We start from the raw sequence: 23,273 nt of genomic DNA, 5'->3' as shown, positions 1-23,273 counted from the left end.
ATATTTGAGAAATAAGCCCGTTTATATAACCCTTCATTTTAAAGAGAGGGTTTCAGAATCACGTCTGACATGGTGGAGTATGACAGGCTTTTTCCTCATCACCGGATTCTGACTTAGTGTCTGTGACACAAGTTGCCACCCCCCTCTGTCTCTATCTCTGTCTTTGGGAGAAAACGTGCTAAATGCATCTAAACTGTCCTCGTACTATTTGCCAGTAGAAGAGTTGTGAGTAAATTAAACATCGTGGTTTGGAAATAAAATGTGCAAATTATCTCTATGTATTAATATGTTTTAATAATATTGTATTGTCAGCATATCTTTTGATGGGCAATACTGCTTTAATTCAACCTGTCATTAGTTTTTATTATTATAAAGTTAGCATTTTAGTAAAACTTAAGGTGCTATGTCATAACTATTATTATTATTATTATTATTATTTTTATTATTAACATTGTTGCCATTTGGGTCATTATTTAAAAAAAATATTTGTTTTTATCTCTACTCATGAGAGGCAAAATTATAAAATTAAATAACGTTTCAATTTTACTTGAAGAGATATGTGGTATTTAAATTACATATATTAAATTATTCGTATTGCATAATACATAAAGGCTAATTTGGGCGCAGTTTCTGGGTTGTCATTCAATGTGATTAAAACAGACTGATTCCCTGTCAAACTGAGGGAAAGCCACCGTTAAAGCCTGTTAAAAATATGTTTTAAAGCACTTCCAATTAGAATGACAATAAAACCTCGATGTGACACTTTGAACTTGTAAATCCAATTTCTACCCCTTTTTGCAAGTAAACATGGAAACACTGCTAGCAATCAGGAGGAAAATGCGGACCAAGACGTGGCCGTCAGTCTCGTCAGTGTCACTTCAGACTGGTGAGAATTGAAACATCAAAAGTGAGGTGACAACGGGACTATCTTTGGCATGTGTGCTATGGTATTAAGTAAGCACACGCCAGTAAACACACTGCAATCCAAAACAAAGTGGCGCTGTGTGCAGGGCTGTTTTCCAGGTCTAGGCCTCGGGGTCAACCTGATCTGCAATCGCCTCTCATAAACATTTCAAAAGTGACAATGAAAATATCAATTCAAGTCGAAAGCTTGAATTTGAAAAAGTTCCATTCTTTACATGCATTTTCTCTGGACGTGCGCAAAACCGGTTGGCTGTAATTTGCGTTTTTTTTTTCCTAAATTCGATTTTCAGATAAGATTATGATAATGCAATGTGCAAGGGCCTATTATCATTCTTATAAGTAAATCAATACGAGCCTTTGTTGTCAAGAAGGACTGAATCTTAAGCATATGCAAGTTTCTTTAATATATTTTTGACTTGTGATGAACTCACGCCATCATTAGATGGTCAGATCAGATTAAAGTCTATTCACTTTCCACACAGAACTAACACGGGTCAGACTGAGTGTAAACTATCACTAGCCTGTATTCAAGTCTGCAAGAAACGAGGCGTAACGTTAACTCACATAAAATGACAATTTATTAAACAAACAAAACAAATCCTTCAAAATACTTTTCAACAAATGAAGAATCTTTAAAATAGTACGGCGATATACATGTTCCTTTTTTACTTTTATAATGGAACCTTTTTTTTATTTTTATTTTTATTTTTTTATTTTGGACAATTAAGGCAATTCAATTTAGAAACACTGTTTGGTGTTTGGTCCATAATATTCGGCTACAGTTTAGAAATAAATTACTATATGCAATTTATACGTCCATGAAAACTGACATATCTTTAACGTAGGCTATCACATGAAGCCACAAAAGCAAAGAGAGACTTACGTGTTATTTGCGGTAACACTGTTCTTTAGGGAAAAAAAAAAAAACAAGATCAAGTCTTTTCTGTTTTTGTTTTCTGTCTCATAATAGTCCATGTGAAGTGGACAGGTGGTGAAAAAAAACGAAAAAATTAGAGAATTTTACTGAGAGTTCAAACATCTTGAGGAAAATAGGAAAAACGTTGACCACGTGTCTTTCTTTCTTTCTTTCTTTCTTTTTTGGTTTTGTTTTGATTTTGTTTTTGTTTTTTTGTTTTGGTCAGAACTTGCTGCAGTCATACACGAAAGTTCCCGAAGTGCGATAGATGGATTGGCTCGGTGGGAATGACATCTGACAGCTGTTATTCCCATTCACCGGCGAGTTATTCAAGCCAATTCTTTGGGATTCGAACATCTCTCGGACTGAATGGAAGTTTTGCTGCTGTGCTGGGTAAGCTGCGCCCAGATGACCCAGGTCTCCGGCCTGGTTGAGGTACCATGAGGTCAGCCTCCCTTGGTGGGGATGGTGGCCCTCCTGCCCAGAGTTTAGATTCCCGTGGGTCAGAGAGGATGAGGTGGTTGTGACTGAGTAATCTGGCAACGTTTCGTCCACGGTGGTGCTCGGTGCCAGGTGGCTAGATCTGTCCCCGGCGTACAAGCTCATGGCTTGCATGTTACAATGATAGGTTGCGTTGGAGGTAGTGGAGATGGAGTTTTGGTTACAGGGTGAACTATAGACAGATGTCTGACTTGGAGAATAGTTTAAGGACAAAGACGGTGTTATACCTGTCCTGGTGGAGGCGGTGAGGCTGGAGGTGAGCTCTGTGGCCCCTTGCGGGGACCCCCGGAGGGAGGTCATGATGTTGTCGACGCTGAAGCCCTGTGTGGAGGCCTGGCCGTGGTGCTGGTGGTGCTCGGAGCTGTCCATGCCGATGGATCTGTTGGAGGGGATGCTGTGAGGGCTCCCGCTGGACATGCTGCTGCTGTCCGGGCTCTCGATTTTGGGCACTGTGCTCAAAGAGGGCGAGTCGGCCTGCGGCGGCGTAGCCGTGCCGTTCTCGGTCTTAATATCCTGGATCCTCACCGGCTGGGAGCCCTGGACCGGCTGCTCCTGTTCCCGGCCTTGCTGCCGGGGGGGCAGCTCCTTCTGCAGCCGCTCTTCCTTCTCCTTCAGCGCGTCCTTCTTCTTGAACCGCCGCCTCCTCCGCAAGAAGCTCCCGTTTTCGAACATGTTGTACGAGTCCGGGTCCAGCGTCCAGTAGCTGCCTTTACCGGGTTTTTTGTCATCACGGGGCACCTTGACAAAACACTCATTCAGAGACAGGTTGTGTCTGATGCTATTCTGCCAGCCCTGCTTGTTGTCTCGGTAAAATGGAAACCTTTCCATGATAAACTGGTAAATCCCGTTGAGGGTCACCTTCTTGTCAGGCGAGTTTTGAATAGCCATGGTGATGAGCGCGATGTAGCTGTATGGAGGTTTGACCATATCCTTGGGCTGAGGCTGGGGGGTGTACGGTCCATATGCCCGGGCCATGCTGGCGGGGTACTGGTCATGAGCCGCATGGGAGTACATGTTCATAGGTGCGGGCATCCCCGTGTATCCCCCACCGGCAGCGGCCCGGTAGTAGCTGGGGTCGCTGCTGATGTACGGCACAACGCCCAGCGAGTTGGGACTGGAGACGGAATACCGAGCCTGCATGTCTTCACTTTGATCCGGCAAAAAATAAAAAATAAAAATAAAATAAAATAAAAAATGTTAAAATTGAAATGAAATTATAGCTCCAAAATAGGCAGACGGAGAGCTCCACTTCTCCCTCCTCTGAAGGCTGGGGCGCTCAAATCTCAGCTCCTCACTTCACTCACTTCAAGAAGGCAAAAAAAAAAAAAGAGAAAAGGACAGAAAAGTCGAAACAGCAGTGGAGAGCGCTGGATCTCAGCAGCCTTTAAGCCGTCCCCACATCTCTGTGCCTGCTATGAAACTCACATTGAAAAAGTTCTGAACTTTGGACATCCGTCAGCGCACAGGACTTCTTGCGCAGTTAAATTCTTTCCTCCTTTTTTGCTGCCAGTCGGAGCTCCTCCCCGAAAAGGCGCTCGGGCCGTCCAATGGGAAGTCTCGCAGAGGGGAGAGCGGCCACACTCAGAGGCTTTTAGTAAAACCAGAGAAGGTGTCGGTAACTCCCAGCCCCTCTGCAGCCGGGACTTCAGACGTGACAGGGCAAACTCACGGAGTGTGCACGCAAACACACATCCTCTATCACAACCTGGAGTTGTCTTGGCAAAACGGAAACTGTTATATCTCAAATTTGAAAAGTTCTGTGTTTAGAAATTAGTCTGGCTTTAAAGGCATAAATTCATTTGGACATTTTTTTCCTCTTTTAAAGAAAAAAAGAAATATCACGCTTTAGGCAAAGCATGCAGTGTACTTATTTGCCATGCTCTATTAATAAATAGTTCAACCATTTTTTTCTCACTATTTCTCGTTTAATTCATATATGGTAACGACGGTAAACCCAATACTGTCCCTTAAGCGGGGCTTAAATATATTTTTGTAAATTGTTTTATTAGTTTTAAGACTCCACATCAGCAGCAGATCAAAGCAATAGGGGCCTCGCGTCGCTGTCTGTGGGCGGTGAAGTGAAATTTCTCATTAAAGCGGGAATTAAATACATTTTGGGCTCAGGGTTTATTCAAAAAACGCGTTTAAAGACACTGAACCAACAGGGACGACCCTGACACCTTATAGCTGTGTGGGGCTTTTCGTCAACTTTTATCTGATCTGCTGTAAAAAGACAGGCCTCCTGAGAAGTTATCATTATATTAAGTGGACCAACAAAACTGAGCATTTACATATATAACTGTCACAATTTTTTCATTTAAAAATATCTGGCTTTTATGAGGTGTTTTATACCAGTCTGTAGATTTTCACTAATTCTGAGGCTGGATTTTGGGGGAGTAAAACAAAAGGAGGCACTTTTGACCAAAGAGAGAAGAAGAGTCAGTAATACTGCTCTTGCATCGCCCTGCTGTCAGAGGCGACTGTGCATGAAATTGCAAATGGTCATTGTGAGGCAAAGTTACAATCCCAGTATCTCTGTAATCCTCAGCAGGTCGTCTTAATTAAAAGGCCGTGCAGTGGCCTGGTGCTGCGCCGGTTTCTCCTTACATGGACCCGGGTATGAACTTTTTCCATCGCCCTGGGCTGTTTATACAATTCACGATGGGCCTTCCATTTAATACTACGGCCTGCCCATCGAGTCCTCCTTAACTCTTTATTATTATTTACAGCATGGAAAACCGAAGAGAATAAAAACACAAATAAGTGTCAAATAATAACAAAGCAACGGCGAATATTATAATAGTCATTGCCTATTTTTATCGTTGTTTATTAATTATTATTATTATTAATACTTTTATGGTGGACTGTTGAAAATCTATTTTGGACTATAGTTTCATTTAATGAAGGCCATATTATTATTCTTCTCATATTCTCTTCATGTCATTAACATTTTCGTAATTTTTTTTTTAGGGCTACGCCTTTCAATAAAAGTTGACATAATAAGTAGTCAATCAATTGATATAATAAATATATTAATAAGATGATAAATTATGTATAAATTCATATCTAAAATACTGCTGAGGGCATGAATGCTTAATTCAGTGTAAGATAATGTTGCGATTTTAATAGGAAGAGCGAGAGGTGGGGGAGAGGGAGGTTCATCATAACTGAGAATTTGGCTCCCTCTAGCGTTCAGATTGTTGCTTTTTGTTTTGTTTTGGCTGCTCTTACAGTAATCCCGCCGATTTAAGTAAATTAGAGTTGATTATTAGACCAGTATGTCCCGACTTTAATCCACACCAGCCGATTTAAAGGCGGAATTTTAAAAACTGACTAATACTGACTTATCAGATGAATGCAGATAATATGTATTTCTCCAGCGTGTCTGCTAGTGGCAGTTTGATCCATTTTAGGAGTCTTTTATGGACCAAGAAAACATTTCTGAAACACTGCTGCCACCTCCTGGTTTACTTTACTACTACATATAGTGATTGGGAATAAGAGAGAAATATGAAATGGGGGAAAACTTGAGATGCCCTAATCCAAATGCTGCTAAGTCACATTTAAATAAAATGAGTCATATATACATATTAGATACAAGTATGATTCATATATTTTGTCACACAAACAGGTGTAACATTAAGTTTGATTTCACTAAAAAGTTGTTGATTGTCTATAATTGAGGATTCATTTTTATTTAATATAAAGTATTTTATTAATGATCAAAAATAACACACATAGGAAATAACACCTTTTATATCAATACCACTGCTGGCTTCCGCGGCGAGCAAAAGGATAAAGGCCTACAAAGCAAAAAACTTATTTCTCACTAAACCAAGTGACTTGACTGAACCCAAATGGACCACTGTAACACTGTAACATTCGACAGTCTCCAATAACTGTATAACTGCTGACAACTGACAGAGACTTGACAACTTGACAACTTGACAACTTGAATCCACTCCTCCAGGGATCTTAGGATCCATGTATTATCTTTTGCAGTAACATGTTGAATTAAACCACTAATATGCCAGATGCCCATTGAAAAATTCCTAACTGCCAGCTCCTTTCACCATCACCCTTCAGTTCAACCTGTTTTGCATTTCTCCGATCAGTTTTGTAGGGCAGCCAGTAAGAAACAGTGTTGTGCAAGCATGCGGAAATCCAATCACAGAGTCAGACTTTTGAAGGCGACTGTATGTTCTGTAAACAGCAAACACAACATTAGAGGCTCCAGAATGTAGTGTCGGGTCTTTGATCCACCCAAGAAGGCACATCTCACTCCACTGCTCATTGATCTCATTGTTCACAGTTACTGGTCTACTGAGTAAATTCTGGGTCTATATCCATAACTGTAAAGGCTTATGTGTGTTATCATCAGGGGACCACAGATCTACTGTAGTAAGTGCCATCAGAGCAGGAGTGTCCCTCTTTCCAACTCTGCTTTGGCTACACTTGTTTGATCTGCTCACACATCGCCTGAATGAAAAGTTATAGTAGTTAATTTGCCATTTTCTGTAATGAACATTCAGTGTTGTCCCTTACTTTTAAGTCACTTTGGATGAAAGTATTTGTTAAATCAATAAATGTAGATGTACTTGCTAGCATGAATAAGGTCAGGTAGATGTCTTACTCATTTATGGGTTCAGATTTGTACATTTTAGTTAGATACATTTAGATTTAAGGTCCAGGCTTACTGTTTCAACTTTTGATAACTTGGTAGTTAATGTAGGAGCAATAACCGGTAATGATTTTGATAAAGAGATGCTACTGCTGCTCAATGTCTTACAAGAAAAAAAATCAAGTGAACTATCCGGTATCTTATCGTGAAATGTTTAATTGGCTGTCTGCCAGGCAGACAAGAACGTCACAGTGCTTTATGACTGACTGTTTTGCATAAATCCATCAAGTCATTTTACTAGGCTTCCCCAGGTCGGCTAGGATAAGCATAGCTTAGGAAAAAATGTACCACCAAAGAAAGCCTAAACGGTATCTCATTTTCTCCAGCACGACTGACAGCAGAGACATCACCAAGCTCATACAAACACGTGAAATAAAACAGGAGCTTTCAAGTTGGGCTTCTTCTGGAAACACCAACTGTTTACCAGTGTACTGCTCCACAAATGGACCATCAGTGTGGGAGAGTTGGACTGGCAGCACGGCGGCATAGTGGTTAGCGCTGCTGCAACAAGAATTAGTTGCGGGTCCGGTTCCTGGCCTGGGGCCTATCTATGCGGGGTCTACATGTTCTACATGAGAACCGTCCCACCGTCCAAAGAAATGCACGTTTGGGTTAACTGGTGACTCTAAATTGTCTGAAAGTCTGAGTGTGAGTGTGAGTGGTTGTTGGCCCTGTGATGGACTGGCAGCCTGTCCAGGGTGACCCCACCCCCACCCAGAGTGAGCTGTGATTGGCTCCAGCATCCCCTGAGACTTGGAAATGGATAAGGGGTAGAAGATAGAGAGATGAATGAATGAATAAATGAATGAATGAATGCATAAAAGGATAGTTGGACTACTGATAATGTAAAGCTCTGCAGACCGCCATTATGAATCAGCCCAGAGTGTCAGTGCATCACTGAGGTAAGCTCAGTATCTTCATAAATACCTAGTGTTTGAATGTGGCTAAAAGAGAAACTGTCTCATCTACCGTCACGGATGGATGACATTTTGTTCGAGGCCTTCAACTCTCATTTGCCACTAGATGGCGATAGAGTCCAGTGAAAAACCAGTAGGACAGCTTTTTTTTTTGCTCGTTTTGTTTCGTTTCTGTTTGCTAATTAATTTAATACAAATGACTGCATCACAGATTGGGGATAACTACGGCGCGAATTACTCTGATAACGATACTTATGGTGTTTTGTGCTTTTTTAATATGAAATATCTCAGGGGAAAGGCAGAATTTACAAATTAAAGGGAGAAAACATCATCATATTCAGTTTCGTCTTGAACTTGGAGCAGACAGTCTACCAGCTTTCCAGGATGAAATAAAAATAAAGAAATCATAAAAACTGGATTTCATGATGGTGTTACTTACATATCAAACATTGATATAGTATGAATTTTGAAACCTAAGTGTTTATTCATAAAATTTGTCTTTTTTTCTTTTTTCCTTTGTTAATCCTAAAATTTTTAAATGCAAGAAATGTGAAGAAATATGAAGTCATTCTTGAGGTTCTGTACGTGACATTTGGACATACTTCTATTACTAGTAGTACTATTAACAATAAGTATTATTATTATTTTCATTATTATTATGGACGTAAGAGAAAAGAGAAAAGAATGGAAAGACTGCATTGCTGCTTAAAAACGAATTTGAACGTTTTCATATGAAACATTATTTCAAAAGACATTAAACACTTCCAAATAAAAATAAATCTGTTTAATGATGTGTTTGCAGGGAATCAACAATTTCATTAAAATCGGGGAAACAAAATTAGGTGAATTAATAAAGATTAAAACTGTTACGTGATCTATGTATTTTTGCAATAAAAATGTAGATATTGCTTATCCATGCGTGTAAATCAAAGTGCGACAGCAAGTCCCCATGTTACAACCACAACTGGACGGTTTAAAAGGTAAATGTCCACATAATTCCACGCTGATAAAATAGCCACCTCAGGTTTTTGTCACAATGACCAATTCCACTTTAGGATTGAATTTAGCTATGCAGCTACGCCTCCTCTGTCACATGACACATGGCTTTACGTCCTGATAGACACTCTGGTGATGGTGATGATGAAGCTGATGATAATAAGATCCCCCGCTGCTCGGATGAAGGGATGAGATTCCATTGAGGTTGAGGACAAAATCCTTCCTGTCACACACAGGAGCCGAGTGGCTTGAATATCGAGACAGTCCCACTGGAAACAAACGGGACATGTGAAGTTGGTTCTGAATTCAAAATTTGATACAGCAGCTGGATCTGGATAATAAAACATGATAGCAATATGTGCTGCAGGTAACCCTAGCCTTTATGAAGTGTTTCACCCAGGGGCTTCGTGAATGAAGAATTAGAACAAAAATGCTGAAGCTTCATGGATCATCAAACAGGATTTTATCGCGCAAATCTGGTAACCGTGAAGTTATACAACCATTTAATCGCTAATTGTTGATTTCCAATTTCCTGATTTAATCCAAAAACAGAAGTTGTGAAAACAATTCCTGGTTGGCATACATGTGCTGCCAGATATTCCTGATGAACCGAAAAGTTAAAGTTACAAAGCATCTATCTATTAACTATTATTATAGACAACTGTTAAAATAGATGACAGCGGATCTATTAAATAACAGTAAAACGAAAATTATATTTAACAATGATAATACATATCAATCCAGTGTTAAAAGCTTCATGCGGCCCTGGCTCATGTTAAAGGCCTCTTGGATGTTATGTTAAAACTGTTTTGTTTGTTTTTTTTTTTGCCCCACTCATAAGAATATATTTGTAACAGCGTGTATACTTTATCATATATTTGTATTTTTTATTTTTGCATATTTCCAAAATTTTTTAAGATACAACTGCAAACAATGGGTCAAATTTGAACCCTGTTTAATTTTTAACTCAATCACATCAGTTGACGCCTATTTGTTGTCTCTTACTTAATCTGCAAATACTCGTTCAGTTGGCCTATGCAATTCTAATTCAATGCAACCTAGATAAAAACGTGAAGATTTAATTTTCGTAAATGTGTGAATTTGTTTGTCATGCATATTTCTAGTTTAATGTGTTTATAGTCTGGAAAATCCAATGAAATATTAATTCACACAGAGGGTTTTTTTTTATTTATTTGTATATTTGGTCTGATGACACATCAAGGCACATCAGAAAATAAAATATGAAGCAGGCTTGTGGCTTTACCTGAGATGTCAGAGGAATCTCGTGTGTTGTGGTGCAGATAGCCCTGATCCAGAGAGTAGGACGGCATCCCCGCGTGCAGCGCAGATGAGGGAGTGTTCGATGCCAGTGACTGCTGTTTCATGTATGAGGGAACACCAGGTGAGCTCCAGTGTGAGGCTGGATTTGCATAAGGCGACTGACAGTCCAGAGCGCCCACGATCGCTGGAGAGGACTGTAGGGGACTGGTGCTGCTGTCTGGGCAATAGTCCGCGTTGGAGCCCCCCTGACAGGCAGCCATGTACGATGACCCGGAGCTTGATGGCATTTGTGAGACGTGGTGTCCCCCGCCGAGCCCCTCGTAGCCACCCGGCACTTGAGCACTCATCAGGTCTAAGTTATAGCTGTTATGGCACGCCAAAGAGCTGGACGGTGCTTGGAAATCAAAGTTTTGCGGCAGCATGGACGCGCCGAAGCCGATCCCATTCATCATCCTGTACATCGGTTTCAGAGCTTGGCATTTCCTGCGGAATCCCCGCGGCCTGCGGCGAAAGGAGCCCTCCTCAAACATGAACTCACTCCCCGGGTCGATGGTCCAATAGTGCCCCTTTCCGGGTCTGCCGAGACCTTTGGGCAGCTTTATGAAGCACTCATTCAGAGACAGGTTATGTCTGACGGAGTTCTTCCATCCCTGGTATGAGCCTCTGAAGAAAGGGAACCGGGCCTGCAAGAACTGGTAGATTTCGCTCAGAGTAAGCCTCTTCGTGGGCGAGCTTTGGATTGCCATCACAATTAGGGCGATGTAGGAGTACGGGGGCTTTTCTGGACGCCTCAGCCCAGAGCTGCCCTTCTTCCCCTTAGCTGATGCAGCATGCGTGCTCTCCATCACTGGCTGAGAGCTCAGCAGAGTTGCGTTCAGGGCACCGGCCGCCGAGCTGGACCGCGGAGGGTTGGATGTATCCAAATGTTGCTGGGAGCTCTCGGTCGTCATGGTTGTCTGATGTCTATTTCTCTTTTTTGGATCCGATCTCTGTGATGTCTCTGTGACACTCGAGCAGCTGACCTTCCTTTTAACTAAAATACTGTCAAAGTTTCTCCAAGGTGGCAATTAAAGATGTCAGTGCGATGCTCTGCGCGTTTACAAGCGCCAAAATCAAGAAACGCCAGCTGTTGTGCCTCTTCCCTCTCTGTGTCCATTGCTGGCAATAATCCCACATGAGGGGGGGAATAAAGATCCTCGATTTTGCTCGCGCATATCCACCCGGCCAAACACACTCCGACCACCTATCAATTCTTAAATCTCTCTCTGCCCCTCGATCCCACAAATCCCTCCAAGAAATCTCCAGGAACTACTCCCTCCCCATCTGGCCAGAATCCAGACTAGAAGCCGGACACGGCACAGCAGAGTAAGACAAATCTCCTCCTACCACTCTCTTTCCAAAACACCTCTGCTCTCATTTGTCAGGCCAATATTTGGCACGATAACTTGACAAATGGGAATGAATGAAGACACACAGTTGAGATACTGTCCGTATTTTGTCTGTAGAGCTACAAAAAGAAGTGGCAATATCTGTACGTGGTTTTTAAAGTTGAAAGGGTGTAAAGGAGAGGGAGCCCTGATTTGTTTGGGGTCTGTTCAGGGTTAGGGTTTGCGACATGAGAGAAAGCATGCTTTTTCCATCAGAGCGTGCCAACATACCACACACAGCGCTGGAGTGTCAGTTTACGGCTCTGGATTACATCCTTGGAGAAATGGATTGAATTGTATTGTTTTGAAGTCACAGGGATAGAATCGGATGGCAAAATATTAAAATATTAGTTGTGGCTATAACGTTCATTACAGTAAGTGACATTCTGTGTCCTTGGTTGTCCAGATAGAGCCGATGCGCACACTTAAAACGTGAAATGATCTCCCACAAAACAGCAAACAATTACACCACAATCCGGCATCAGCAACATCAAACTCTCAACCCCGCTGAGTTCAGGATGTGCAGCTGATTTGAAGGAAATGTATTTTCTATCCTCGGAAGAATGGGCCTAGTTGGAAGACATTTCTTCCTATTGTAGATTCCTGCTCCAGTTTGCGCAGACGTACCATTTGTATAAACCCTTTCACGCGCATGCGCAGTGTCTTAGGCGACAGTTATTTGCAGCGCCAGACACAAAACATAAATATTGAATGCCCCTATCCGGCAGCAGCAGGCTTCTTCAACGCTTTAATGTAAACGCTAATAAGGAAATTTACTTTGGCAGTATAAAAGATGGAGGAAAACCACGTGCCAATAACAATATAAGATGTGGCTATTATAAGCATTTAAGGTTTTTAGTTATCATAATTATTTGGCTACATAGCTCAGGGGTGACTTTATTTATCGTAGGCCATAGTTGCACTTGTAGCTATCCCAATAGCTGAGCTAGGTGGAGTCACATGATCAGGTCAAGATGAGCAATAGCTTTGGCCTTTTTTTTTTGTTAACGTCTCATGCAGTTGTTAGTCCCAATTTGGCTCAACGGGAACCATTACGCCTGCTTTGTAACTAATCTAAAGTTGTGTTGCAAGAATGAAAAACAGATCACATCATCCCATCATAAAGGCAGAAACAGACACAAAAACAGTCAAAGTGTATGTGCGTTCAAAGCGTTTATTAAACAAACAAAAGTTGATCAGTAACATTTACAACAGAATGTATGTATATAAAATTTACAATTTGAAAAGAAACGATAAGAAAAAAAGTATAACACCAAGCCACCACAATGTGAACTGTGAGACAGACGAGAAACCTTTATGTCCTCTCCTTCCTCCATCATCAGTGCATATTAATGAGCTCGTCATCAAAAAACAGTTCATTTCTAATATTGCTGGAGTGTCTGTGAAAGCAGCCCAACGCCATAGACGTTTGACACATGCGCAATAGCGCAGGATTCCACATGGCATGGTGCCTTAGCGTATGGAAATGAGGCAGGTGCGTTTGAATGGAGCGCCATTAGTTCTGTGTAGCGAGGCCATACGAAGGCAGGGAGGAGAGGAAAGGGCTCCCTGTTCAAGTCCTTCTTGGAGGGTGTGCTGAGGATGCTATCAATAGCAAAAGAGCTGGTGAACTTGGCGCATGGGTCGGTCTTGTTAGCTGCCGCGGACTGCGCGGTGCTCAGCGGCTCCTGTGCGCGCTCGGACACCTTCGCCTCCGCGCTGCTCACACTTCTGTTGATGCGCTTCCTCCTGCGCCGAAACACGCCGTCGGCAAACGTGTATTCGCTTTGGGGATTGAGCATCCAGTAATTGTCCTTCCCCCAGGGTCTGGACGGGTCGCGGAGCACTTTCAGAAAGCAGTCATTCAGAGACAAGTTGTGCCGGACGGAGTTCCTCCAGCCGGTGTAGCTGCCTCTAAAGAAAGGGAACTTTTTCATCAGGAAGTCGTTTATTTCCGCCAAAGTCAGGCGCCCACACGGGGAGTCCCTGATGGCCATGGCGATGAGAGCGATGTAGGAGAACGGGGGTTTGGGTCTCCGTGTGTACGGCTTGGACTTGCTGCTGCTGCCGCACGGCATGACAGGTGGAAGAGGGCTGTGCGCTGCGCAGTCCCCATCCGAGCCCAGCTCCTCCTCGGCAGACAGAGGAGAGCGCACACTCCCCTCAGCATCACTGGACATCCCACAGTGCCTCATGTCATAGTGGCTCCCGCACAACACCTCCAGCTTCATGTTGCCTCGGTCGCCTTCGCTGTTGCTGTAATGAGACCTGTTCACTACGTCCACCAGTGGAGTCGGTCGCCGGTGTGCGTCAAGACGCAGACTGTTTGCAGCAAGATCCGACTCTTTCCCTCCTGGCTGTCATACCTGCGAGATGACTAAGAGCCGGTCTCACCTACAGTCCGTGTTAGGAGCACTTTATAATCGGCTCACCTCAGATCCATCCCCTGAAGGCGGGGCTAGATTATTTGGAGCATCGCACCATCTTCGCACTGCGTGCACGAGAGCCGGTAATAAAACCACGGATCATAATAAAAAATGTAATCACGACCATTTATTAAAGTATTTAGCAATTAGTAAGAGCTCATATTCACCTGAAATCAACATTCAGGACAGATTTATGACCGTCTCACCAGTGAAATGTGACCTGTCAAACACCTTGGGACTATTTTACCTGAGACAAGCAGGTGGCGTATGTTTCCTTTGTATTTCCAAGGTGCGGTGCCTGCAGGTAGTTCAGTATCATTTGTCAGGTTGAGGCAGAACTATAATCACTGCCAGATATATCACATAAGTCTTAACATCCGCTTACATCTTTTTTTTTTCCTTAGATTAGAATCTAGTAACTACAGTCTGTGAGAAAAAGATATTTAAAATATTCTGTGGGCAGGATTGAGACATACAGGTGCTGTGCATCTCTCACAACAAAACAGCCTGCTAAGGTGTGAACTTTAACTGTCCACACCAGTTTAACAGCACACACAGAAACCAGTGTTAGTGTCTTTTCACCTCTTGAGACAAATATTAGGTCTGTTCCTTCCTGTTGTTCAGTGTCGGAATACAAGATCAACTGAGCAAATCACTCACTGATTTCTCCTTTTTCTGAATGAACTGCCTCGAGGTTTTGAAAGACTTTTGAGTCACTTGTGATGTGGTTCCAACTGCTCAGTAATAAAAACAAGGCCAACAGGTGAGTACACCCATTGAAGATACTTCTTAAGTGAGTACAATGTTATAATGATCCCCTCCTCACTCACTACGGTTCATCTGAGAGTCATGTGAACTCAGCAACCCATCCTTAAGATAATTGTTGGTGCCACAAATTATCAACCAAATCACTATCATTTGTTTCATTGTTATGAAACAGTCAAATAATAATAACAATAATAATAATATTAATAATAATAATAATAATAAATAGATCCTCAGACACCAACTGGAAAGTGCTGTTGAAGATACATTATGGCTTGTCACATGTCCCTTTGTCAGTCCTTTTCCTTGATACAAACTGTAATTTTTAAGCCCTTTTCTTTCTTTTTGAAGGATACATGTGTCTGTGCTTGGATGAATGTTTTGATTTTCAGCTAATAATCTGTGTTGAGTATGACACCCAATACATGGTGAAGTCATTATTGCGCAGACGTACCAGCAACATTCAATAAAAGGTGGCATGTTAAGGATGGATTCCTGCATGCTAGCCACACAATGGCAGAAGCTCAAATACCATGTATTCATTCTGCTCACTGCTTGTAGCAGCTTGTGAGGCCATCGAGTTCTTGTATACATCAGGACTTACCTAATAACAGCTCTAGCTGTTATGTTATATGGGGAAGGAAAACATGTGACTTCTGTTTAGAGCCAAAAGCAGTGTGATTAAAAAAGGCGCATCTTTTTATTAAAGCACATTTTATAGAGGTTGGCTATAAAATTCCATATCAATATGAACCAAATCACCATTTGGCCAAGTAGTAGGATGGAGCATGGACCAAAATAACTTTATTAACAAAGTACTAAAATTTACAAGGGTAGGTTTCTTGGAACTGCTTATGAGTTATAAAGTAATGGCTTAGAATTGACCAATAAGGCATCAAAAATAGCTTTATGGGGTTTTGTTTTTTTTTTAGATTCATTATTGTTCATTAATAACATCACTAGTTACTTGATTAGGTAACAACACAAAGTGATTGTTCAGTGATTTCAATGATTCCTGTTTTGTGCATCGAATGAAATAAATAGCACTGAATTAGCTTGTTTAAATTAATCTCCTTTCTTCTATGGAATATGGAATATATAGAACCTATTTTGTTTTGTAATTTGATTTCTTGAAGCTCAAATGCTTGTGAGGCATAGTCACTTTTACCGCAATCACCCTAATTTGGAAACATACTTTTCCTCACTCCATAATATACAATCATAAATAATTTGATCAAGATGCTCCCGCTCTCTTCTTTCTGATTCTGTCAGCGTCAGCACTGTGAGATTTATAATTGTTGTTAAGAGTTATGTTGCCTATCCCAAACTCAGCCCAACATTTATGAATACAGAAGAGAACAGTTAAATAAATAAGTTAAATAATTACAGTAGCCACAACAGAACTGTATGTGGCACAAACCTATAGGAGCCCTGCACAGATAAATTCTACTTTGCTTTCCCAGCAATAAGCCATGAAAGAGACATCATCACAAGCCCTTGTTTCTAACAAGTTCCTTGTGTCTAGTTGTTTTTAGACAAAGAGCAGCAGAGCAAAAATGAATAAATATGAATAAATATTCTTAGTTGACTGCAGGTGTAACCAACAAAGCTATGACTTAATAAAGAACAGGATGGGAAGTTGTAGCATGCTTTGCGATGTGAATATAGCATTAGCATCTTTATAAAATGATGATATGCCATATGTTATAAAAACAACATAATCTGTTAAGATAAAGCGTATGTAAAATGATGAAATATAAAAAGAAGTCCAAGTTGTAAATCAAGATGCATCTGTTGACACTTTAGAAGTTAGCTGTATATTCAAGTAGAAAAGCCACTTGCAAACAGAATATATAAACTAGATTTCTAATTCAAAATTTTAAATAAATTTATATTATTATTACAATTTAGCTTTTTCATTAATGCAATATAAATCTTTTTCATTTATATTTTAGATTGCATAAAACAACAGTCTTGGATACTGAGACAGATTATGAAACTTTTTTTGTATATACAAAACAAATATGTAAACTTTGCTCAGCATTTCAACAATGTAAACAGTTACACAAGATGTCTAAACATAACCGTGTGAAGATGTCAACCTGAAGAGGATTTATGTCACCTAACTTCCACTGATGGTTTTGTATGTTCAGATGTTTTGCAAGCGATTATGCTGCTGAGAGAGTAAAGCACTCTGAGTGGCTTTAGATTAAGGGATGTATTCAATGGTTCAAAATAGAAACAGCATTTCACATTAATTCCATGCATTCCTTCATGCTATTTATGGCAGTTATGTTTATTATCGCTCAACAATACACACCACCTGAAAATATTTCATCAGTCACTAATTACAGTATTATGACAGGGCTGTTTTGAAACATCGTTCCCAGCATCTCAGTAATTACCTGGAGCATCATGGTTTTGCACGAACATGTGTGTTCTTAGTCAGCATCAAATAGCTTATGTTTCTTCATCTATATTTGGCTCAACATATTTCTTCACATACATCTGCTCCCACTCGCCTAATGCACATATTCATTTTAGGAGTGACAGCCCAGAAACACTTGGGGGGGAAAAAAAAACTGCTTGTGTTACTTTTTCCAAGCTCAGTCATTTTCTTTTTGCTTTCAACTGTCTAAAAAATGACTTATCTTTGAAACCCCAATTTAAAGCTAACAGTAAACAAAGTTGTAGTTCTCCCATCTCTAGTCTGGAAAAAGCAGGAAACAGGCCTTTGCTTGTTGCTGGTTTGGGAAGATTCGATCTTGGCTTTGTCACTTCAGAGGTAAAACACTGAGCTGTCAAACAAATGGGCACAGAAAAAATGTTTTCCCCATTTGCACTTTCATGTGGGGACTGGGGGCAACTCCAGAAACCAGACTTCTGTTGCAAAATACTAAAAATAAGTAAAAAAGAAATTCTCAAGCACGATCAAGTTTTCCATCTATAACCTTCTACAGATGTGCTTTTGACTCTTTTTGGTGATGATTGGTTTTTACATTGTTGACTATTTACATTTTTACTTTGGAAAATAAAGTGTTTGCATGTATAGCATACATCTTGTGAAAATCAACAATATTTCATATAAAGAAATATTTTTATATTTTCTAGGGTTGCACTCAATTGCATGATATGCCGCCATTCAAAACACTAGAAATATGTCAGCTGTATTTCCAGTGAAACATCATCATCATCATCAATCAAAAGCAGGGATAAACTTAAAATGATAACAGAAAGACTGACTAGCAAAATAAGCAAACAAGAACAGTACAAATAGGAAAGATATTATGCAAGTGAAGTATGAAAAGTAATTATATATAGCTCCTCTTTTGCTTTCTTCTTTAGTATCACGGATGATCACAGGGCACTTATTACCATGAGAGGTAAACTAGGAGTCCAGGTTTAGCCGTTGGCTGTGGGAGTCTGGTTTGGTGTAAAAGTTCAGATGTGTACATCATGTGAGCCACACACATGCCACCTCTCAACTACTTAACTACTCTCTAATGTTTGGGGTTAGCGTTGGGGAAATAATTTGCACACAGAGTGATGACAGCGGAAGAGTTAAAAAAAAAAAACAAAACAACAACCTGCGTAGAGTAATAGCTTATAAGTGGAGACTTGCATCAGCCGTGAGCATTTCAAAACCATAAACATCCTCACATGACGGTGGCTCAGAGTACCGAGTATATATGTTGGGTGGTAATATTAAGCTCCAATTTCTACTTTCTACTAATTTTTAGAATATGTATCTAAGTAGCTAAAAGTCCTTTTGTAGTGCAGTGGTTTTAAGGACATGCAATCTAGTCATCCTGTAATACGATTTCTCTTATTTGGGTCAAAATACATTTAGTATTTCTCTGACCCCTAAAAAGAGCTAGAAATTAATAAGTGACCAGTTTGACAGGTAAGACATTTTGCTTCTGTCCGTTTTTTCAAAGCCTCAGTACACAGGCACAGCATACTGTATCTAAAAGAGTAACAAGTTAAAGCTGTAAACAAGGAAAAGCATGCCCTCCCTTTTTTACAGTATGTGATCATACATGTATAATAATTTAAATAAAACTTAATGAACCACTTGAAATAAAAACATTCAAATAGTAAGCTCAAGCCATATGCAACCATAGTTGTCGAAGGATGGCTGTGAGAGCAGCTTAAGTTTGGAATTAAAATATCAAGGTAACTGGGTGGATCATAGATTGAGTCAGTGCCTTGTGTAAACTGGGAGTGTATTGAGTATGTTAAAAATATGTAACATACAAATATGTTTATCCAATAGGTGTCATTTCTTTGATATTAGTTGGCTCCACACCCTGTATTTGTTAAAAACTTCAGCAGATCTTGCTCATCTATTTGTCTTGTCTGCGCCTTACTGATCAGATGTTGCTGTTGCTGTGTCAGCAGTCACGTGAAACCACCATGAGGTAGAATCATTGTTAGAGTGAAACAGCTCAACTATTTGCCCTCATTTCCCTCTCTGATCATAATGACATAGACAAAGCTGGTAATATTCAATTTGACACCCAAGGACCAAATATAAAACAGACAGCGTAAACATCTTGACATCTCTCATTTTAACTTGAAAGCAAAAGAAAAATTTCCCCCCCCTTTTTTTAATCCATGACCTCGTTATTTTCAGTGTATAAAATATTGTAAAATTGGTTCAAACATCTTAAATCAGTGTTGATAATTTTCCAATGTGGGCCTACCCAAAAGTTTCTATTATTTATTTATTTTAGGTATTGCCTGGATTTCCTTGGTTTTCATGTTAAACTAAAGTTTCATTTTTAAGATTTTTTGATAATTTTGACTCATTACTGGAGCCAAGCTAGCAGCTGGTGTAGAATCAAAAGTTTACATTTCCAATGTATCGCACCCCGCAAACCAAGAACATTCTTTTCACTTGTCCATAAACTCTAGTTAGTGGTAGCAACTGAGTGCCAGATTTTGAATGCCAGCAGGAGCTTTGGTAACTGTGTTAAGAATAGGTATGATTTTTTTCAGTATGACTGAACAGTAATCTAGAACTTGTATCTCCAAGAACAACAGTTGCGTGAGGCCATGCTCTGCTGCCCTGTGCCTAAACATTTAAGGCTGCTTTTGTAAATCAACATGTGGGATCTTGATGGGAGCCCTGATTCTATCAACATTTTAATCATACTCTATTTGAAGTCTGTTTTTCAAGCTTTTACACCCTGACAGCTTTACTGAAGCGCAACGCCATCTTAAACCGATTGGTGACACAAGACTCAAATGTTTAGATCAAATAACCCATTTCCGGACAGAACTGTTCATATCATTTACCCACTTTATATAATATGTACAAACCAACAGCTCCACATCGTGTGTATTAATCAAACAATTTGACTACCTACAGCAACCTGTTCAAAAACAGATCTAAAAGCTGTTAGCAGGGCTTAGCCTGCCTAAACCATGCTCAACTTGTTTTGCCTGCCTTCAGGCCTGCAGCCCTATGCGTGCAGGCAGGGGGAAAAAATCTCTGTGAAGGGATCCCCTTCAGGTGAAGTATGCTTCGATAATATCACCGTTACTACGTCTACAGGACCTGTTTGGGTTATTTTCAAATGAGAGAAAAGAAGACAGGGTGAAAAAAAGGCTCACAGCATAGACAACAAAGGGCAATGCGTGCAAATGGGAGGAGTAACTCCCTTAAGGTGAGTACCTGTAAAACGTTGGCTTTGCACGAAACCGACTAGGGTTTACCAGCACACACCTTATTTACGCCTACTCAGATAGGAGTCAATCAGAGGGCAAATGCCATCTAGTCAGGAAGATTTAACGTACTGTGAATCAGGGATAATGATAATCTTCACCCTCTTTATTTTTAGTGTTTTGTTGCCATACTATCTATTTGTTGCTTTTGTTACCAAGGTTTTCCTACCTAATTTAATTACCCTGTCTCTGAAAAGCACCACAAGGCAAGGTAGCTGTGAAAAATATTTACTCTCATGCATTTAGTTACAGACCAGTAACCCCATTCCAGTGTGTTTGTGTGTGTTTACAACAGCAGGTCTTTGTCTGTGATCACAGCATAACTTTATAATCCCTGTTCCCCGATGACAAAACTTGATTTTTGATGGAAATGAATGAGGCTATTTAGATCTTAGACGCTTAAAGTGAAATAAAAGCGATGTCTGTTTCTCGTGTGGTCTCTGCTGGATTCCATAAACAGATCTCCCAGGTGGTCTGAGAGTGTGCGCCTGTGCGTGTGTGTGTATCTGTCTATGTCTGCGTGTGTGTGTACTCCCTTTCTTTGTCAGTGGTGTTTTTTTAATATGTTAGAATGCGTGTGCGTTAAGGAGGAAAGAAAGAGAAAACCAACACTCATAGGGACGATAGCCAGGCTCTTACGGATGGAGCCAAATCCAATCTGACAGCTGAGTTTAATGATATTTATTTCCAAGCCACACGCTTCCAGACTTGTTCTGGATCCGTTCTCTGAGCTGGACTTGAGCTTAGTGCAGTGCCTAAAACCTGGTGTGAGTTTACTCGTAATGTCTGTGAATGAGGAATGTTTACAGCATGTTTGAGGAGTGTGTCCACAAAGTATGTGTGTATGGACGCGCATGCTTTTCTGTGTGTGCCGATTCCTTGTGCAGCCTTTATAAGAGTGTGATTGCACACATGCTGACAGCAGTAATTGATCTTTTATGACAGTTTGGATACACACAAACTCTCCTGAAGGCGATTTGGCCTGCTCCTTCTTGCCATCCTAAAGAGATTAACAATTTCGGCTGCAGTGCGTACATCTGTCGCCCCTCCGCGGAGTTGCCTCAGATCAGCCCTCTGTTCAGTGTTAGCACAAGCTTACACTATGTCTTGCAGGTAGTGCCAGATTCAAGCTTTTACTCTGAAACAACAACAGCTGCCCTTTTCAGGCTAACAGCACTATCCAAGGGATTCCAATGTTGTCCAGTCAACCCACCAATTTGGTCCAGATTGCTTGACCTCAAAGTAATAAAATGGTCGTCATAATGTACAAGTGTTTATCATCCCAGCGGTGAACCCCAATGGCTCTGGTGCCATCACAAGGTTGACACTTCTTTTTCAATAGAGAAATATCTTCATCTTTGTTGAATGACTTTTTACCAGTTTTGTACAGAAAGTGGATTTATCCCCATGACTCTGATGCTCTCCTGACTTCTTCCTCTAACAGCACTAGAGAAACACTACATTTGTACAACACTACATCGACAAAATTTCGCAGACTTCATTTGCATATGCAATAATCTTGGATGTTTCATTTGCACGCTGACTGTTATTATATTTCTGTTTCTATTAGATTTTTTAAAACTTAAATTTTTTTATTATATATATGTATATGCGTATTCATTGTGGACAGCAAAAACTATTTCATTATACAAGGAAACATGATTATTTACTGTACATACTGTACATATGACTATAAACTTTCTGAATCTTGAACCTTAAGAGGTTGCAGTTTTGAGTGAAACTAATTATGGATAAGCTGTTAATTTGGTACATTGATCAACAGTTCTTCATTCATGCTTCTCTCAGGTTATATTGCAATAACTTTTGTTGATGATATCGTCAGGTTAAAACTTCATTCATTCATGTATCTTCTACCGCTTATCCGTATGCGGGTTGCAGGGGTTGCTGGAGCCAATCCCAGCTCACACTAAGTGAAGGCATGGTACACCCCGGACAGGTAGCCAGATCATCACAGGGCCAACACACAGGGAAAGACAGAGACAAACAACCACTCACACTCATCCTCAGACTTATGGACAATTTAGAGTCACCAGTTAACCCAAACATGATGTCTTTGGACGGTGGGAGGAAACCCACACAGAAAGGCCCCAGGCCCAGGAACCTGCAACCTTCTTGTTGTGAGGCAACAGTGCAAACCACGATGTTGCCGTGAAGCCGGTTAAAAAGTTAAAATCAATCGCACCAGCTTCTGATGTGAAATTTACGTGTTTAACCCAATACTCACATTTATTCCCCATGAAAAGGGATTTTGAGTGTAAATCACGAGAATAAGAGCAAGGAGTAATGTTGGGGCTTTTTTGGCTTAATTGGAAACTTGACTATGGCATCATAATTTGGCATTTTATGTGTGTACTTAAGTGTCATTAGCAGAGTTTCCAAGGATGAGTGGCATCAGGCACAGTAAACTGGCAGAATTGCATCACTACCTCGTGGTCTTACAGCATTTTATCATCACGATTTCTGAAGACAAGTTTAAACACACACAGTTCATGGTTTGTGTCGCTGGAAATAAAACAATAATCTTTGGGTGTGTTAGCGTCCTGACGCAATCCTGTGTTGATGTAAGGTGCATTTTACGGTTTTATGGTTTTACTTGGTTGACTTTTATCTTCATAGAGTTCAACCTAGTGGTTAACACTGGTAGACGTAATTTTATAAGTGAAATCTGCAATCAGTTGTTACATTTCA

General features: G+C 40.5%; 3 protein-coding genes across 3 annotated transcripts; all 3 read right to left on the bottom strand.

The window, feature by feature from the left end:
- Window positions 1-554: 554 nt before the first annotated feature.
- On the bottom strand, window positions 555-3,807 carry foxc1a (forkhead box C1a). The gene has a single exon (XM_029525077.1). The coding sequence runs from the start codon at window positions 3,479-3,481 to the stop codon at window positions 2,063-2,065; it is 1,419 nt and encodes a 472-aa protein (XP_029380937.1). The 5' UTR covers window positions 3,482-3,807; the 3' UTR covers window positions 555-2,062.
- Window positions 3,808-8,708: 4,901 nt separating this feature from the next.
- Window positions 8,709-11,519, bottom strand: foxf2a (forkhead box F2a). The gene is made up of 2 exons (XM_029525136.1): window positions 10,200-11,519; window positions 8,709-9,204 (listed from the first exon to the last, which is right to left on the bottom strand). The coding sequence occupies exons 1-2, from the start codon at window positions 11,164-11,166 to the stop codon at window positions 9,029-9,031; spliced, it is 1,143 nt and encodes a 380-aa protein (XP_029380996.1). The 5' UTR covers window positions 11,167-11,519; the 3' UTR covers window positions 8,709-9,028.
- A 1,284-nt stretch (window positions 11,520-12,803) lies between these two features.
- LOC115058028 (forkhead box protein Q1-like) lies at window positions 12,804-14,024 on the bottom strand. Its single transcript, XM_029525317.1, has one exon. The coding sequence runs from the start codon at window positions 13,872-13,874 to the stop codon at window positions 13,026-13,028; it is 849 nt and encodes a 282-aa protein (XP_029381177.1). The 5' UTR covers window positions 13,875-14,024; the 3' UTR covers window positions 12,804-13,025.
- Between the last annotated feature and the right edge of the window lie 9,249 nt (window positions 14,025-23,273).

Source organism: Echeneis naucrates, chromosome 17 (genome assembly GCF_900963305.1).
Source record: "Echeneis naucrates chromosome 17, fEcheNa1.1, whole genome shotgun sequence".
Lineage (NCBI taxonomy): Eukaryota > Metazoa > Chordata > Actinopteri > Carangiformes > Echeneidae > Echeneis > Echeneis naucrates.
Note: the sequence above shows the minus strand (reverse complement) of the source record. Positions and strands in the feature narration are given on the sequence as shown.

Excerpts from the sequence above, each read along its gene's own strand:
- foxf2a (XM_029525136.1), bottom strand. The coding sequence starts at position 11,166 with ATGACGACCGAGAGCTCCCAGCAACATTTGGATACATCCAACCCTCCG. Across the intron at positions 9,205-10,199 it reads AGATTCCTCTGACATCTCAG|TGGGACTGTCTCGATATTCA; the intron begins GTAAAGCCACAA and ends GTTTGTTTCCAG.
- foxc1a (XM_029525077.1), bottom strand. The coding sequence starts at position 3,481 with ATGCAGGCTCGGTATTCCGTCTCCAGTCCCAACTCGCTGGGCGTTGTG.
- LOC115058028 (XM_029525317.1), bottom strand. The coding sequence starts at position 13,874 with ATGAAGCTGGAGGTGTTGTGCGGGAGCCACTATGACATGAGGCACTGT.